The sequence below is a fragment of the Plectropomus leopardus genome, chromosome 2 (genome assembly GCF_026936395.1).
Source record: "Plectropomus leopardus strain MGB_pleo_1.0 chromosome 2, ASM2693639v1, whole genome shotgun sequence".
In the NCBI taxonomy this organism is placed as follows: domain Eukaryota; kingdom Metazoa; phylum Chordata; class Actinopteri; order Perciformes; family Serranidae; genus Plectropomus; species Plectropomus leopardus.
In genome coordinates this window covers 5,681,107-5,700,417 of record NC_142177.1, presented here as the reverse complement: position 1 = coordinate 5,700,417, position 19,311 = coordinate 5,681,107, and the positions used below count along the sequence as shown (strand labels likewise).

General features: G+C 37.1%; 1 protein-coding gene and 1 long non-coding RNA gene across 2 annotated transcripts; one reads left to right on the top strand and one right to left on the bottom strand.

The window, feature by feature from the left end:
* Window positions 1-716: 716 nt before the first annotated feature.
* bhlhe40 (basic helix-loop-helix family, member e40) lies at window positions 717-4,220 on the top strand. The gene is made up of 5 exons (XM_042495130.2): window positions 717-1,166; window positions 1,280-1,343; window positions 1,433-1,540; window positions 1,909-2,032; window positions 2,138-4,220. The coding sequence occupies exons 1-5, from the start codon at window positions 1,090-1,092 to the stop codon at window positions 2,986-2,988; spliced, it is 1,224 nt and encodes a 407-aa protein (XP_042351064.1). The 5' UTR covers window positions 717-1,089; the 3' UTR covers window positions 2,989-4,220.
* Window positions 4,221-8,973: 4,753 nt separating this feature from the next.
* On the bottom strand, window positions 8,974-17,679 carry LOC148190135 (uncharacterized). The gene is made up of 2 exons (XR_015777654.1): window positions 17,360-17,679; window positions 8,974-12,833 (listed from the first exon to the last, which is right to left on the bottom strand). It is a non-coding gene; the product is annotated as an uncharacterized LOC148190135 (long non-coding RNA).
* Window positions 17,680-19,311: the final 1,632 nt, after the last annotated feature.

Below are 19,311 nucleotides of genomic sequence, written 5' to 3'. Positions count from 1 at the left end.
ATATATATAGAGAGAGAGAGAGAGAAAGAGAGAGAGGCAGATAGAGAAATAGAATTTAAAAAAGGTTGTCTTTCCTTTAGCTATTATTATTATAATTAGTAATAGTAGTACTAGTATCAAAGTTGTTGTTATTTTTATTATTAATACTACTGTATAGGGTAGTTCTGTTATTTTGGCTAATTAACGACAACTAGACCTACCTATGTCCTGTGATCTTTTTCACAACTTTGTGATTGACTTTATTGTGATCTTATCACGCTTTTTGAGTCTCCTGGTGTATTACTGCACAGCTATAAAGGGCGTTAAACCAAAAGATTATTGTGCAAAAAAAATTAATAAATATATAAAAATAAACATGTTTTTTTTTAACGCGCAGGGTCTGCAGACACTGCAGTGTTTCCAGCTGTTCTTACAATGTAATGTACCGGCCGACATATTTGCAGTTTAACAAACAATGCTTCACCCCTTCAGTATCGCGGAGGGAACTGTTGCTCTACTTTCTGTCTGTGTAAACACGGTCAGCTCTGCAGACACGGTGTGCCCGCCGAGAGCCGGAGCATGGTGGTACACGAGACTGGCCCCAGTGGAGGAGTACTACACGAATGGGTTGTACTCCAGCAGCAGGGCGGGGAGACGAGCTGCGTGCGCGCGTCTGTGTGTGTGTGCGTGTGTGTGTGTGTGTGTGTGTGTGTGTCTGAGAGAGAGTGTCGCGGGGAGGGTGAGGAGTTGAAAGCGCCGTCCAACACGTGAGGCTCATGTGACCGTGTCGAGTCTGTGTCTCCAGCCGAGAGACGTGCCTGCAGTCACAGGGTTTATTTAACACGTAGTCAAAACCCACCCAGCTCTCACACATTGAACCGGGCGTGGAGCCTCCCCAGACATACTACCGAGTCCGGACCTCAGGGTGACAACACTGCGCAGTTCCCAACTCCGGCTCACAGCGGGAACACGTTGGATAACAGGAGATACTTTTTTTTCTTGATTTTTCTTGCTCTTTATGATTTTGTCTGAATCGCGACTGCAGAGATATATTTGGACCGTTTTGAAGGCTTTTTAAAGTTATTTCTTCGGGTTTGACAGTTAGGCAATATGGAGAGGATTACCAGCGCGCAACCACCTCCCTGTGTGCCAAAACACCCGTCACTGGATATAGCTGACATGCAAGGGTAAGAGATTTTTTTGTTTGTTTGTTATGTTACTTTCTGTTCTTCAATATTAAACACTTTATGCTGAAACCTCCCGATTTAAGACTAACTAATTTAATTTTGTCTTTCAAAAGAATCGATTTTCCCATTTATGTGTACAAACCCAGGAGGGGCATGAAGCGTGGAGATGAGAGCAAGGTGAATTTAAGTAAAAATGCACAATTTTCCAACCTTTATCAGTTTAAACTGAGCAGTCCAGATTCACTAACATTTCAACTTCTCTCCAGGAGACATACAAGTTGCCGCACCGACTGATCGAAAAGAAAAGACGTGACAGAATCAATGAGTGCATTGCCCAGCTGAAGGATTTGTTGCCAGAACATCTTAAGCTTACAGTGAGTATCATTTTTTTTTACATATGGCATGTCTGCTAACAGACAGGCAATCTGATATGCCACATGGTTTTGCTGAGCAGTTTTGTTTGCTCCAGTCTTTGGATTCAGTTTCGGAGGCTCGGGAAAATAAAACAAGAGCATTTTAAGATTAAAATAAAGATTAATATTTTTCTTTTAATTTTGTAATTCAGTATTTTTATTGTCGAAATTCTAATACAATATTTTAGATTTTGATTTGCTGTTGACAAATTTGCATGTCTACGTGGATTGCATGACTTCCCGGGTGTTTGATGCTTGCTCTGTGTTCAGCTGCAGAATGTGTTACATAAGAAAGATCAACATACTTATCGAAGGTCTTCCTGTTTTAGACGCTGGGTCATTTGGAGAAAGCTGTGGTGCTGGAGCTCACTCTCAAGCATGTAAAAGCCCTGAGTGGCCTTCTGGAGCAGCAACAGCAGAAAATTATTGCGCTACAGAACGACCTGCAAATCAGTAAGTTTGATGCCATGATGCGTGATGCGTGATCTTTTGCAGAACTACTCCTTGGAAAAATGTGCATTAAAGACTATTTCTAACCTTGTGATTTTGATCAACCAGGTGATCATGGAGGTGACAGCGCAGAGAGCAGCGAGGAGATGTTCCGCTCCGGTTTCCACTTGTGCGCAAAAGAGGTCCTCCACTATCTGGCCAGCCAAGAGAGCAACAGGGACTTGACTCCATCCAATGTTATCAGCCACATCCAAAAGGTAGCAGCTGAGGTGCTGCACCATCAAAGCAGCCCACATCGGGACGAGTCTGTCCCTCAAGCTTTGGAGAAACCGAAGAAACCCGCCGGAGAGCCCCAAAGGTCATCCAATGGCTCGGCTAAAAACTGCGTTCCCGTCATTCAAAGGACTTACCCTCATGCGACGGGGGAGCAGAGCGGCAGTGACACAGACACTGACAGCGGCTATGGGGGGGAACATGACAAGCGTGACCCCAAAGCCCAGTGGTCAGAGAGCCACACAAAGGATGGGGAGCATAAGCATGTCATGTCCAGTGCCTTCAAGCAGGAGGGCGATGAGCCTCGGGCCAAGAAGTCAAGGTCCGATTCCTCAGAGGACGAGATTCTCTCTGGTCATGTGTCAGGAGGCCCTGGCAGCTACATGAGCTTCTCCCCCAACCAGTCCCCATTTTGTCTCCCCTTCTATCTCATCCCCCCTGCAGCTGCAGCAGCGGCAGCCTATCTGCCCATGCTGGAGAAATGCTGGTACCCTGGGGGCATGCCGGTCATGTACCCGGGCATGAGCGGCTCCGTGGCAAGCATGCCCCCTGAGACGCATCCATCGTCTCTGGTGATGTCCCCAAGAGCAGGGTCTCCAGCATCCTACCCGAACCCCACGGACTCCCCTGCTCTTCACAAAGCTTTAAAGCAGGTCCCCCCATTGAACTTGGAAACCAAAGAATGAACAGTTCCAGTTGGAATCTTGCCCTCTGAATGTTGATGGGGTTGAATAGTTGAAAAGAGCGCCAATAAACGCACTGGCCTCCCTTCAAATGACAGCTGTTGTTTGGCCCATCAGAACATTAACCCCAGCAAAGACCCCAAATGGTTGCCGTTATCTATCATCAGCTTCTCACACACATGGAGACAGGACTTAAACGGGCAACCTGGAGAGCCCGCATGAAGGCTCTTAGATCACCTGTTGCATGGCTCTGAAACACTGTGAAGATGATCAGTTTAAAGAGTGCGCCATAGATCGCAAGGTTTCGTTCTTTTTAGAAAGGTTTGTTTTCTCCGCACTCAATGAATGTTTGAGGTAAACCCAGAATGTAAGGCACAGATAAGCCCCCCAAAAATCATTTGGACCTACTTTTTTGCACACACACCACTCTGTAATGAATGTAAAGATTGAACAAAAGCCCCTTGTAGATGCTGCTTGAATTCTGCTGTAGATCTGTGATTGGAGGATCTACCTTCAGTGTTTTGTCTCCAACAAACAGTTGTTCGGACTCGAATGTCACCAAAAGAAATGTTGACGAAACATCGCATAAGACTTTGCTCCTTTGTCCCTTCAATTACCTTGCAGCTAAACGAACACAAGTGTTCAAAGAATTCAGGGTGTTGTCACTGTACGAGGTGTGTCACTCATGTCTTTTCGAAAGTGACGCGGCCGTACGTGCTTTTACCGTTTAGTTTGTGACTCACGGCTTATTTGTGCATCTAGATGGAGTTCCTGTGAAGTAATGTCATGTAATTATTTTTGTTTATACTACTCGTACATCTCTATTTTTGATACGTGACCCACTGAGTGTATTTGCTACCGTAGGAAGGTCGAGGCAGTCATTTTCTGTACGCCATGAGAACGTGTACAGCATCAAGCTTTGTGCTCAACCAGATTTGCATCTTCTTGCCCACAATTTTCCGGTCAAGTTAAGGTCTGATCTTAGCTCATGCTGTTGCCTTTACTCGCAGACACAACCATGGCAGGTGTTTCAATGTATTTTTGCTTTAAATGTTGTGTCTGGCAAAATGAGTGAATGTAAAATTCAAACAAAAATAATAGTTTTGTATAGAGAGAGGTACTTGGGATTTTTATTTTGAAATGTAACAAAAGGCTGTTTGTTGTACATATTTTGTATATAAAGTATTATTGATATATATTAAAATATTAATAAAGCTTTTTTCCCTCCTGTGGAATCTTTGTTTCACTGCCTGATGGCTTAAACGTGTTGCAGCCAGACGACCTGACAGCTCCTCATAACAACACATACTTACATAACACTTACATAATGCGCAAAGCAGCACAGCCTCTGTAAATCAATAGCATGTCTTAGATTACAGGCTGTAAACATTTCACATTAATAAGCTTTTCGAGGGAATTATCTGTAGTATGCAACTTAAATTTATTTTACATTTATAAATAAATTGTACTGACAGTGCAACTTCTCTTTCATCATAATATGGATAATCATGACTCGAGATTTTGCTTTCAAAATACACAAATAAAAACTGATCCTGCAATCCACAAATATTAAAAGTTAAAGTATTGGTTTCAAAATGAGAGATAGGAACATTTTGCTTATCTGTGGAAAAAAAAATAAGTAAAATGAAGTAAAATTTCACTAAATTATCTGAATTGTACTTTTTTGATTGAGTCATTTCTCTCGCATGTTGATATCCTGTATGGCAGATACTGTAACAATACTGAAAGTGTACTGAGTCGGAGAAGAAAATGTGTCTTGCAGCTTGAACACCACAGTGGATGGAAATGGTATTTGAGGTTGTGGGAGAAAGGACTTAATGTCTTTGATTTACTTTCACATTTAATGATATGGAATACCTTCTGCTTCGTGTTGTTTCCTGAGTGGCAACACCGCTGTAGGTGTAATAATAGTGAAAATGAAAATGCCTTTATGATATGCTTACCACCCACTGTTCCTCCCTGAGAAATGCAGAAATGCACGTTTTCCTTTACTCATAATCACAACTGTATTTTGTAATTTGGTGAACAGATCTGTGAAATAATCCAAACACAGTATTTTTCTCTCCATAGGCCTGTTGAAAGTCCTAATGTGCTCAAAAATGCAGCATTAGCACCACCCTGTGGAATTAGGGCTTTATACTGCACTGGCTATCATTTTACACCCACAACTGATGTGACGATGCTGCCTTAACTCTTTCATCCTCTTGGGGGTTGCAAATGACCCGCCACGTTGTTTAACAGTATAGAAATCCTCCTAAATGGTCTATTTTGAGATTGAAATTCAATGACTTTTCCTAAAATGACCCCAACATGGGAAAAACTGAAACATAGCCTTTATTTATATTTCCATGAAAGCTGTACACCAGGGTACAAATCTTGCAGTTATAAACCACAAACACCACACACACACACACACACACACACACACACACACAAACACATACACACACAAACACACACAAATATATCTCCAAAATCTATGCACACAAACATACTGTCCTCATTGTACAACATAATATGCTTTGTTGCGAAAGACTGTTATTATTTCCCGTTAATAAAATGCATTAAAATTAGTAATAATAATGAAAATAAAAAAATAATACTAGTCCTCCTCTTAAGTTAAGAAAACAATTATGACAGGTGTGATGTGATATTTTGACATTTTAGCCATAGTATAGTCTTGCCTTTTCATTCATTTTTCAATATGCATTATTTATTTTTATTTTTTGGTCATTTTTACAGCATTCTGTGCTATGCCGTGTCTCAGCATGATATTTTGTGCTGTTTTGAGGTGTTTTAATCTGTTTTTGGGACATGTCATATTTTGACATTTTTAGCCATACTATAGCCTTGCCTTTTCGTTCATTTTTTCAACATGCATTATTATGGTGTGTTTGGCTTTTTTTTTTTGCAACATTCTATGCTGACGTGTGTCTCGGCATGTAATTTTATGCTATTTTGAGGTGTTTTAAGCTGTTTTTGGGACATGTCCTGTTTTGACACTTTTAGCAATACTATAGCCTTGCCTTTTCTGTAATTTTTTCAACATGCATTATGAAGGTGTTTTTGGCCGTTTTTACAAAATTCCATGCTATGGCGCGTCTCGGCACGCTATTTTATGCTATTTTGAGGTGTTTTAAGCTGTTTTTGGGACATGTCATAATTTGACATTTTTAGCAATACTATAGCCTTGCCTTTTCGGTCATTTTTTCAATATGCATTATTATGGTGTGTTTGGCCGTTTTTAACAAATTCTATGGATGGCGCGTCTCAACACGCTATTTTATGCTATTTTGAGGTGTTTTAAGCTGTTTTTGGGACATGTCATATTTTGACATTTTTAGCCTTACTATAGCCTTGCCTTTTCGTTCATTTTTTCAACATGCATTATTATGGTGTGTTTGGCTGTTTTAACAAATTCCATGGATGGTGCGTCCCAGCACGCTATTTTATGCTATTTTGAGGTGTTTTAAGCTGTTTTTGGGACATGTCATAATTTGACATTTTTAGCAATACTATAGCCTTGCCTTTTCGGTCATTTTTTCAACATGCAATATTATGGTGTTGTTGACCACTTTTACGAATCTCGGCCATGACGCATCTCGGCATGCTGTTTTATGCTGTTTTGAGGTCATTTAAGCTGTTTATCGGACAGGTCATATTTTGACATTGTTACGTTCCCTTTAAGCTCAGGGGCAATAACACGACAACCAAGAAAGACGAACCAGAGTAGAAGTGGAAATTTATTGGTGATCAAACAAAGGTTTCTCAAAATGTGAGAGAGGATGGGACTGGGTGGTTGTGCCAAAGAAAATAACTAAATAGAACAAAACTGGGCCTAACTTTATCACTATCTCGGAAAACAAACTAGACACAAAAACCTAACTCTCTTCTCTAAAGATCAGCTTTCAAGAACAAAAACAGGGGGTAGCAACAACCGCTTAACCTAGTGTGTCTAGACAGAGATTTCCTAACTGTGTGAAAAATGTAAAGGGTACCCTCAACATACCTAATGCCCACAACCTCTCATCAAATACCTTTCACCAATTGCAAAAACACAGTTCTGGTCAAAGGTCACAAATAACACACAGCCAGCTCAGGCGCAGTACAAAAAAGGAGCACAAGAGAGCCAGGCACTATGTGGGGCATCCGTTTTGAAAAGCATGCCGACGGATGATTGGCCAGGTTGGAGTGGAGGGAACCAATGAGCATCCTGCCCCTCTGCACAGGTGGCAATCAGATGGAATGCACAACTGGAAACACTCAGGTCATTGGCACCTGGAAAAAACACAAGGGAGGAGGGAGAAAACAGGGAATAAAAACAAACACAGCACTTTGCATGTAACAACATTTTTAGCAATGCTATAGCCTTGCCCTTTCTGTCATTTTTTCAATATGCATTAATATGGTGTGTTTGGCCGTTTTTACAAAATTGTATGCTATGGGGCGCGCCCCAGCACGCTATTTTATGCTGTTTTGAGGTGTTTTAAGCTATTTTTGGGACATGTCATATTTTGACTTTGTTAGCCATACTATAGCCTTGCCTTTTCGTTAATTTTTTTCTGCATGCGTTATTAAGTTATTTTTGGCTGTTTTTACAAAATTCTATGCCATGGCGCGTCTCGGCACGCTATTTTATGTTGTTTTGAGGTGTTTTAAGCTGTTTTTGGGACATGTCATATTTTGACTTTGTTAGCCATACTATAGCCTTTTTCAACATGTGTTATTAAGGTGTTTTTAGCTTCTTCTGCAACATTCTATGCTTACGTGTGTCTGGGCGCATAATTTTACAACATGCATTATCATGGTGTGTTTGGCCGTCTTTACAAAATTTGATGCTATGGCGCGTCTCTGTATGCTATTTTATGCTGTTTTAAGCTGGTTTTGGGACATGTCCTGTTTTGACACTTTTAGCAATACTATAGCCTTGCCTTTTCTGTAATTTTTTCAATATGCATTATTATGGTGTGTTTGGCCGTTTTTAACAAATTCCATGGATGGTGCGTCCCAGCACGCTATTTTATGCTATTTTGAGGTGTTTTAAGCTGTTTTTGGGACGTCATATTTTGACATTTTTAGCCATACTATAGCCTTGCCTTTTCGGTGATTTTTTCAACATGCATTATTATGGTGTTTTTGGCTTTTTTTTTTTGCAACATTCTATGCTGACGTGTGTCTCGGCATGTAATTTTATGCTATTTTGAGGTGTTTTAAGCTGTTTTTGGGACATGTCCTGTTTTGACACTTTTAGCAATACTATAGCCTTGCCTTTTCTGTAATTTTTTCAACATGCATTATGAAGGTGTTTTTGGCCGTTTTTACAAAATTCCATGCTATGGCGCGTCTCGGCACGCTATTTTATGCTATTTTGAGGTGTTTTAAGCTGTTTTTGGGACATGTCATAATTTGACATTTTTAGCAATACTATAGCCTTGCCTTTTCGGTCATTTTTTCAATATGCATTATTATGGTGTGTTTGGCCGTTTTTAACAAATTCTATGGATGGCGCGTCTCAACACGCTATTTTATGCTATTTTGAGGTGTTTTAAGCTGTTTTTGGGACATGTCATATTTTGACATTTTTAGCCTTACTATAGCCTTGCCTTTTCGTTCATTTTTTCAACATGCATTATTATGGTGTGTTTGGCTGTTTTAACAAATTCCATGGATGGTGCGTCCCAGCACGCTATTTTATGCTATTTTGAGGTGTTTTAAGCTGTTTTTGGGACATGTCATAATTTGACATTTTTAGCAATACTATAGCCTTGCCTTTTCGGTCATTTTTTCAACATGCAATATTATGGTGTTGTTGACCACTTTTACGAATCTCGGCCATGACGCATCTCGGCATGCTGTTTTATGCTGTTTTGAGGTCATTTAAGCTGTTTATCGGACAGGTCATATTTTGACATTGTTACGTTCCCTTTAAGCTCAGGGGCAATAACACGACAACCAAGAAAGACGAACCAGAGTAGAAGTGGAAATTTATTGGTGATCAAACAAAGGTTTCTCAAAATGTGAGAGAGGATGGGACTGGGTGGTTGTGCCAAAGAAAATAACTAAATAGAACAAAACTGGGCCTAACTTTATCACTATCTCGGAAAAACAAACTAGACACAAAAACCTAACTCTCTTCTCTAAAGATCAGCTTTCAAGAACAAAAACAGGGGGTAGCAACAACCGCTTAACCTAGTGTGTCTAGACAGAGATTTCCTAACTGTGTGAAAAATGTAAAGGGTACCCTCAACATACCTAATGCCCACAACCTCTCATCAAATACCTTTCACCAATTGCAAAAACACAGTTCTGGTCAAAGGTCACAAATAACACACAGCCAGCTCAGGCGCAGTACAAAAAAGGAGCACAAGAGAGCCAGGCACTATGTGGGGCATCCGTTTTGAAAAGCATGCCGACGGATGATTGGCCAGGTTGGAGTGGAGGGAACCAATGAGCATCCTGCCCCTCTGCACAGGTGGCAATCAGATGGAATGCACAACTGGAAACACTCAGGTCATTGGCACCTGGAAAAAACACAAGGGAGGAGGGAGAAAACAGGGAAGAAAAACAAACACAGCACTTTGCATGTAACAACATTTTTAGCAATGCTATAGCCTTGCCCTTTCTGTCATTTTTTCAATATGCATTAATATGGTGTGTTTGGCCGTTTTTACAAAATTGTATGCTATGGGGCGCGCCCCAGCACGCTATTTTATGCTGTTTTGAGGTGTTTTAAGCTATTTTTGGGACATGTCATATTTTGACTTTGTTAGCCATACTATAGCCTTGCCTTTTCGTTAATTTTTTTCTGCATGCGTTATTAAGTTATTTTTGGCTGTTTTTACAAAATTCTATGCCATGGCGCGTCTCGGCACGCTATTTTATGTTGTTTTGAGGTGTTTTAAGCTGTTTTTGGGACATGTCATATTTTGACTTTGTTAGCCATACTATAGCCTTTTTCAACATGTGTTATTAAGGTGTTTTTAGCTTCTTCTGCAACATTCTATGCTTACGTGTGTCTGGGCGCATAATTTTACAACATGCATTATCATGGTGTGTTTGGCCGTCTTTACAAAATTTGATGCTATGGCGCGTCTCTGTATGCTATTTTATGCTGTTTTAAGCTGGTTTTGGGACATGTCCTGTTTTGACACTTTTAGCAATACTATAGCCTTGCCTTTTCTGTAATTTTTTCAATATGCATTATTATGGTGTGTTTGGCCGTTTTTAACAAATTCTATGGATGGCGCGTCTCAACACGCTATTTTATGCTATTTTGAGACGTTTTAAGCTGTTTTTGGGACATGAAATTTTGACATTTTTAGCAATACAGTAATTTTTTCAACATGTATTATTAAGGTGTTTTTGGCAGTTTTTACAAAACTCTTTGCTATGGCGCATCTCGGCATTCTTTTTTATGCTGTTTTGAGGTGTTTTAAGCTGTTTTTGGAAACATGTCATATTTTGACATTTTTAGCCATAGTATAGCCTTGCCTTTTCAGTAATTTTTTCAACATGCATTATTATGGTGTGTTTGGCCGTTTTTACAAAACTCTTTGCCATGGCACGTCTCGGCACGCTATTTTATGCTGTTTTGAGGTGTTTTAAGCTGTTTTTGGAAACATGTCATATTTTGACATTTTTAGCCATAGTATAGCCTTGCCTTTTCAGTCATTTTTGCAACATGCATTATTAGAGTTATTAGGCCGCTTTAAAAAAACTCTTAGCTATGGCGCCTCGGCACACTAATTTATGCTGTTTTGAGGTGTTTTAAACTGTTTTTGGGACATGTTGTATATTGTCATATCTAGCTATAGCCTTGCCTTTTTGGTCTTTTTTTAGACATGCATTATTAGGGTGTTTTTGGCCGTTTTGACAACATTTTATGCTATGGCGCATGTCCGCATGCTATTTTAACATGTCATATTTTGACATTTTTAGCCACACTATAGCCTAGCCTTTTCAGTCATTTTTTTGACATACGTTATCATGGTGTTTATGATTCTCAACAGAGATACTATACTTTGTCTTTTTTGAGGATTTTCTGACCACATATTATACATATTATAAGTCGTTATTCATGATGTTTTGACAACATACTATGCTACATCGTTTTTGCTGATTTTTAGTGGACATACTATGCTATTTTGTTTTTGATGATTTTCAGACCACATAGTATATTATGTCGTTTTTGATGATTTTTTGATGACATACCAATATTTTCTTTGATGATTTTTGGACGATGTGTCGAATTTAATTTTTTTCGAGCAACATACTATACTATGTAATTTTTGATGATTTTCGAGTGATGAAGAATACTAACTAGTTTTTGATGATTTTTGGATGTTTTGACAACATACTATATTATATCGTTTTTGACAATTTTTGGATGACATGCTAGACTATGTCGTTTTGATGAATTTCGGACAACATACTATAATATGTGGTTTTTGATGGGTTTCGGACCACATACTATAATGTGTCGTTTTTGATGAATTTTTGACAACACAATATGGTCTGATATATACACAATATCATTTCCAGATGACATATTATACTATATGGTTTTTGATGATTTTCGGACCACAAACTATAATATATTGTTTTTTAAGATTTTGAGACAACAAATTACAGTATGAAATTTTTGATGATTTTCAAGCGACATACCATACTATGTTTTTTTCCGATAATTTTTGGACGACACACTATACTATGTCGTTTTTGATGTTTTTCAGATGACATACTTTATTATGTAATTTTAGATGATTATCTTAGCGACATACTGTAATATGCGATTTTTATGATTTTCAAGCGCTATACTATTCTATGTCGTTTTGGATGATTTTCGAGTGACGCACCATACTATGTCTTTTTTTTTTGATGATTTAAGGACCACATACTATACTATGTTGTTTTTGATGAAATTCAGAGGACATATTATAACAGACTTTTTTGATGATATACTATATTATGTTATTTTTGATGATTTCTTGTTGACATACTATACAATTTCTTTTTTGATGATTTTAAGACATCATACTTTATGTAATTTTTGATCATTTTCGAGCAACATACTATACTGTGTCGTTTTGATGATTTTCGGACAGCATACTGTAGTATGACGTTTTTGATTAATTTAGGACGACATACAACACAATGTCATTTTTGAACCACATACTTTACTGTCACTTTTGTCATTTTTTTTTTTGGTGATTTTCGGATGACACACTGTATTATGTATTTTTTTTATAATTTTTGTCCAAAAAACATCCAAAAATATTATAATATAGTGTGTCAAAAAAACATCCAAAAACATCATATAGCATGTCAAAAAATGACTAAAAACATCATACAATAGTATGTTGAAAAATGTCAAAATACAACATGTCCAACAGCTGAAATGTCCAAAAAAAGGTGCTGAGAGCTGCTGTTTATCTACCTTGAAAAAGAGAAACAGCCCGTGCGACATACGTTCTAAGTGACAATTTAGAAACAAAGGACTTTGCACGACAGAAACTGTGGGACCTAGAGACTTCGAATTAAACAAAGCTTGATAAGTTGTCATCGTTTTCTCATCTCCACCACATGAGGTGTCAGAAGATGATCCAGCTGTTCATTGGGAGAGAATGATGGAGGAATCAAACTCAAGCTGAGTTTGCAACACTCAAATCAACTGAGGCCAGCATCAGAACTGCACAAGTGTAGCCGAGTTGCCCGTCCAGTGTCCTCACAAAGGCCACACTGCAACTTTCCGAGTGAACCTTTTCCCTGGCATCAGACTTCCGAGGAAGGTGAAACAATCTTTCCTGTGCTTTTATGGGGTGGATGCTCTGAAATGATAGGGAAACATAGAAAGTGTTAGACCTAGGGTAGGATCTCCCATTAATACAATTATGGCTCATTCTCTAATCAGGCCTCTTCTTTATCTTTTCCTTGAATGTTGTTGAACGGGATAGATTGCCTCTCTGCTGTTGATTGATGCTTGACATTGACTTTTCTTTCATTTTAAATTGGATGGTAGGTGGTGCGCCATGGTTTATAACTTCTATTTTTAAATGTAAACTCATTGTTTCTGATCACCGAAGATGAGTCCCATTACTCTACTTCAATTTTATACCAATTCACATGTTCCCTGTTCATAACCTTGCATTAGGAGTTATAGTAACATATTTTTATATTGATTTATTAATTCATTAATAATTTAACCTTACTGTTGAGTAATTAATGAATCCCCTATTTAAACCTTAGACGTGTCGAGACACTTCATAGTATAGAATGTGGAAAGAACGAATAAAAACATCATTATATAGCATGTCGAAAAAATGACTCAAAATGTCATAGTATAGTATGTCGAAAAATGTCCAAATATGACAAAACACTACTAAAAACCACATAAAAAGCATTTCAAGACACATCATAGTATAGAATGTTGAAAAAAAAAAAACGCCCAAAACATCATAATGTATCATGTCAAAAAAACTGCTGAAAACCACATTAAAAAAGCATGTCGTGACATCATATCATCATATCATAGTATGGAATGTTGAAAAAACATCCAAAAACGTACGACCTATGACGTTTTTGAAAACTTTTGGACGACATACTATACTATGATGTTTTTAATAATTTTTGGATGATATAGTATATTATGATGTTTTTGATGACATTTGGGACAACATGCATGCAATAAAGTCGTTTTTCATCATTTTTGGACGTCTTACTATACTATGATATTTTTTGTGATTTTTGGACGACGAAGTATAATATGAAATTTTTCAGAATTTATGGACGACATACTATATTATCATATTATTGATATTTTTTTCAACAACATACCATACTATGACATTTTTGATGATTTTTGGATGACATACAGTACCATGACATTTTCGATCAGTTTTGGATGACATACAATACTGTAACATTTTTGATCATTTTTGGACTAGATACTATACTAGATACTTTTTGTGATTTTTGGATGACATACTATACTATGATGTTTTTGATAACTTTTGGACGACAAACTATACTATGACCTTTTTGATGATTTTTGGATGATATACAATACTATGACGTTTTTGAACATTTTTGGATGACATACTTTACTAAGATGTTTTTGATGATTTTTGGACGACATACTATATTATGACATTTTTGATAATTTTTCAACAACATACTATACTATGACAGTTTTGATGATTTTTAGATGACATACTATGACGTTTTTCATGATTTTTGGATGACATACAGTACTATGACATTTTTGATCATTTTTGGACTAGATACTATACTAGATACTTTTTGTGATTTTTGGATGACATACTATACTATGACGTTTTTGATAACTTTTGGACGACATATTACACTGACATTTTTCATAATTTTTGGACGATATACTACACTTTGATGTTTTTGATGATATTTGGTGTCATACTATACTATATATATATATATATATATATTTGATTACTTTTGGACAACATGCTATACTATGACCTTTTTGATGATTTTTGGATGAAATGCAATACTATGACATTTTTGATTATTTTTTGCTTGACATACAATACTATAACAATTTTGATGATTTTTGGATAACATACTATAATAAGACACTTTTGATGATTTATGGACGACATACTATATTATGACGTTTTTGATGATTTTTGATTGACTTACAATACTATGACGTTTTTGATCATTTTTGGACGAAATACTATACTAAGACGTTTTTTAAGATTTATGGACGACATACTATATTATGACATTTTTAATGTTTTTTCGACGAAATACTATACTTTGATCTTTTTGATGACTTACTACACAACTATATGTGATTTTTGGACAACAAAGTATAATATGAAATTTTTCAGAATCTATGGATGACATTCTATACCATTAGGTTTTGGAGATTTTTGGAAGACATACAATACTATGACCTTTTTGATCATTTTTGGACGACAAAGTCGACAAATATGACATTTTTCAGAATTGTTGGATGACATACTATACTTGTATCTATATTTTTGAACAACATATTATGCTATTACTTTGATGATACTAAAGTATGTTGTCTTTTTTTATTTTTGGAAGACTTATTGTACTATGTTGCTTTTTATTGTTTTTGGGCGGCATACTATACTATATACACATTATACAATGTTGTTTTTTTTATCATTTTTGGAAGCCATACACTGTGACTTTTTTTTATTATTTTTGGACGACATACTATATTATGACATTTTTAAAGATGTTTGGAGGTCATACTATACTATGACTTTTTTTTATGGTGTTTGGAGGTCACACTATGCTATGTTGTTTTTTATGATCTTTGGACAAGATACTATAGTGTCATTTTTATGAGTTATGGATATCATGTTACACTGTGGCTTTTTTTTATTTGTTTTTTTGGACTACAGATTATTTTATGATGTTTTTTTAAATCATTTTGATGATATACTATGCCCATTTTCTGTTTAATCTAATTTTGAACCAAATGTCTCAAAGATATTTGACAATACATCTGAAACAACAGAATGATTTCATTCTTTGCATAATTTTATCACCAACAGTTGTTTTTTTTGTTTTCTTTTTACAGCTTTATGTGCTTTAAGCTTATAAGAATAAAAAAGATCCCAGTTTCGCACATGTATTATTGTATCTTTGGATACAAAGCTCAAAGATTCAAATCCCAGGCTATAAAGTATATTTAATATTCTAACTTGTGTGTCTTTTTCTGCCTTCTTCTTCTGAGGCTGCTCCTGGACTTGGTGTGAGTGGGCGGGGTTGAAGAGGTTGTCAGGAAACCACATGCACCTGGGTAGATCTTCTGTTTTACCCCATCTGTTATGATCTCTCGTGGTTTTTCAGTTGAAATGTTATACCCTGTACTACTTTATTAATTTCAAAACTAAAATTTCCAGTCTTATGTAATAGAAACTTCAAACAAACAATATATTCAACTCAAGTAAAACAAAACACACTTCTACCTGTGATCTACAATCATCAGTTGATTTGCTCATTGGTGATACATTGGTTATCTTTCAAAACATAGGAGTTCAATACCTGCTTTTGCCAACTGGCAGGTGGTTTGAAACTTTGCATATTCCGTGATAACTTTTGACACTTTTCACATAGTAGCATCTGTATAAATTAGAGCCCGACAGATATGGGATTTTTGAGACCGAGACTAATACTATAGTGGAAAAAATCACTGATTACCGATATGGTGACCGATACAGTGAAATTTTTAGATAATTTCTATGATTGTGCATAGAAATGGATTGTGCACTGATTTTGTACCGACATGACTAAGCAAAGGTATTCAGAAGGCTGCTTTCTTAAAACAAACAACTTTTATTTAACAATTTACCTACTGATTGTTACAAAAATAAAGAACAAATGAAAAATAATGATAAACATCTGTACTGTATGTGTTCAGCATCAGTCTTTGCTGACCACTCAAATAAATAATATAAAATAAAAAATACAAATCAGTACTGTATGGTCTTTGCTGACCATTTAAATAAAGAATAAATACAATAAAATAAATAGCTAAATAAACATCATTACTGTTCAGTATCAGTCAATTTCTGACTATTTTACTGTAAAACAAGAAGCAGCTTCTCAGCATTTACACCTGCCAGGAAGCTCCTCTTGTCCTCATACTTGTTCCATATTGTGCTAAAAACCCTCTCAGTGGGCACAGAGGAGGCTGGAGGAGTATTCTGTTTGAGATATAGTGGAAGCACAGAGTGGAAACATTCCCCAAAATATCATGAAGCACCACAGCTATAGAACAGTCCCTAAAGGCCTACTGGCTTTGCTGTGATCTCTGCACATTTACATGTTGTTCTGCTTGTTGGGAGTTGGAAAGAATCAAACATCCGAAATCAATTTATTCTTTCAACATTAACCGAGCTGGAAACTCACTACACGCTGGCCTCTTATTCCCACCGCAGTGAAGATAGTTTTATGTTGGGTATTCGACAGACATTCGCTCCTATGCTACATATAAAAAATAATAAAAAATATTTGGAGATTTAAAATGTAAAAATAAGATGTGTATCTCACGCAGCCAGTGGAGTACTATCATCCCACACTGATTTTGAGTCCATTGGTCACATGACCTGGGAAACTATCTTCACTGCGGTCTTATTCCCTGATGACTTAAATAAGCCGCTAAACATGTCTCTTGCTGCTCTTAAACATAACGCCGCCGAGCAGGTCAGCAAAGCCTCCTAACAGCGGTAAAGTCGGCACGGTAATAGTCCTCTCCTCCCTTACATCGTCTTGTTCGTTTGCAGTCTGATGGGCCGTTGTTTATTAACTTAACAGGGTGCATTTCAATGCGGCTTACCGTGAAAACAATGGTGATGTTACGCTCGAGCACGTCTGCTCGACCCACTGAAGCGGAAGTGTCGCTGAGCAGTGTTTGGATTCCTGCTTCAACACGCCCCAAATCACGTGACCGCCGCGAGCGAGCACATCACGCATCGAGCTGCTTCGCGGGAATTTTGGGTCTGAATCATTGTTCAAACCGTGGGTTTTTTGAGAAGAGGAGATTGCCAGCGACAATATTATTATTATTGCCATTTGCCATTTAGTTCATAACCAGGGAGCGTTTCAGTGTAGAATTAGGTTTAGGTATATTGTTCAGTTTAGGTATTGTGCTCAGGAGCTGACGTACAGCAGCAACATGCTGTGAAACCTGCGCTCCAAACACCCAGAGACCACACCTATACAGCTGCTGCTTAGTTTATTGTATGATTACACAATACAAATACATTTAGCCTACAACAAAGGCACTAACTATTAAAAATATTTGCCTCATCAAGGCTGCCTGTTATACAAACATATTACATTATATATATATATATATATATATATATATATATATATATATATATATATATATATATATATATATATATATATATACATAATCTAAAGACCAATACAATGACACACCTTTGACAAAATAACTTTTATTAAAAACTAAGAGAAAGATGGAAAGACTTCTCAAAGACAGCCAGCAGATGTCACTCTTTTGACTGTGACGCTCTATGCTACACGTGCTTTATGGAGTTGAAGCGCACTCTGCTGGACAAATTTGTCAGTACCTGATCTGTTCCGCCTGCCCGAAACTTTCTGTGCATGCGCATTTTGGACAGCTACTTTGAAGTTTGCAATGTTTTTCAAGCTGAATATAAATAATTAAAGTGAAACATTTTCTGATGGTATATTTATATTGAGCATCCTCTCAAGAAACTAAATATATTTGCAGGATATCAGCACAGGGAAAGTCAAGTCTCCAGGGGTAAAGAAGGAGTACATGGTCATTACCTTCTGTTGAAGATGATAACCAAGTGTTGCACTTATCAGGAGTGCTTGAAACAACACAGAGGAGGATAGGGTTTGCTGATCAGGTGGCGTTCATCATGGATGTGCTTCTGCCAGAGGTGAGACACTTTTTTGATTTGTGGTCTACATATTTTCAATTATATCTCTCACTTTAACACAGTTAGTATCCAGTAGAAATTTATAATGCCATTTGATCATATCAGGTCTTGCCTAGTTGTCACCTCGGGCATGACACAACCTTCTTAGATGTCTGATTTTCACTAAACTGTTGGACATGTGGCTTTAATCACTTCATGACACAGGCAACAGTCCATGCCCTTGCAGCTGTACACTCCGTTTCCCTTGACAAAGCCAAGGAACTGTATAAATGTGTACCAGAGAACGACTGGAAATATGAGTGTTAATTAGAATTTACATAAAAGTTTACAACCCCTGATGTATGTAAATTTCTTAAATTACTTGTTAATCACTTCTTACTGTTTTTTCTCATCAGTGAGAAAGAACTGTTGATTACCTGAGCAAGGAGTTGGCCAAAGAAGCACAACAAAAACTGAAGGACTATAGGGAAAAATCAAGAGTTTTGTTTGTTTGTTTGTTTGTTTGTTTAAAGGTGTAAGAAAATGACAAATAAAGTGACCCAAACAATAGCAAATATTGACGTGCGTTTTTACAGGTATCTTTGGTTTGACAGCTTTTAAAAGTAAGCTAAAACATTTTTGTGTGTTCTTAGCTCACAGTCTCTCCTGTGGATGTGGAGATGGAGGTGCTCATTTTACATTGTATAGGTTGTCATCATTTCCTTTGTAATAATTGAGTTTTATTGTCCAGTCTCAAAAACATATTCTTAGATACACATACCTCACATACCTAATTCCATTTGGTAAACCTCATAAACTGCTTCTTTCCATTTATTCATTTTAGGTGTTTGTGAGCTACAGCCATTTTCTA

Excerpts from the sequence above, each read along its gene's own strand:
- bhlhe40 (XM_042495130.2), top strand. The coding sequence starts at position 1,090 with ATGGAGAGGATTACCAGCGCGCAACCACCTCCCTGTGTGCCAAAACAC. Across the intron at positions 1,167-1,279 it reads GATATAGCTGACATGCAAGG|AATCGATTTTCCCATTTATG; the intron begins GTAAGAGATTTT and ends GTCTTTCAAAAG. Across the intron at positions 1,344-1,432 it reads AGCGTGGAGATGAGAGCAAG|GAGACATACAAGTTGCCGCA; the intron begins GTGAATTTAAGT and ends ACTTCTCTCCAG.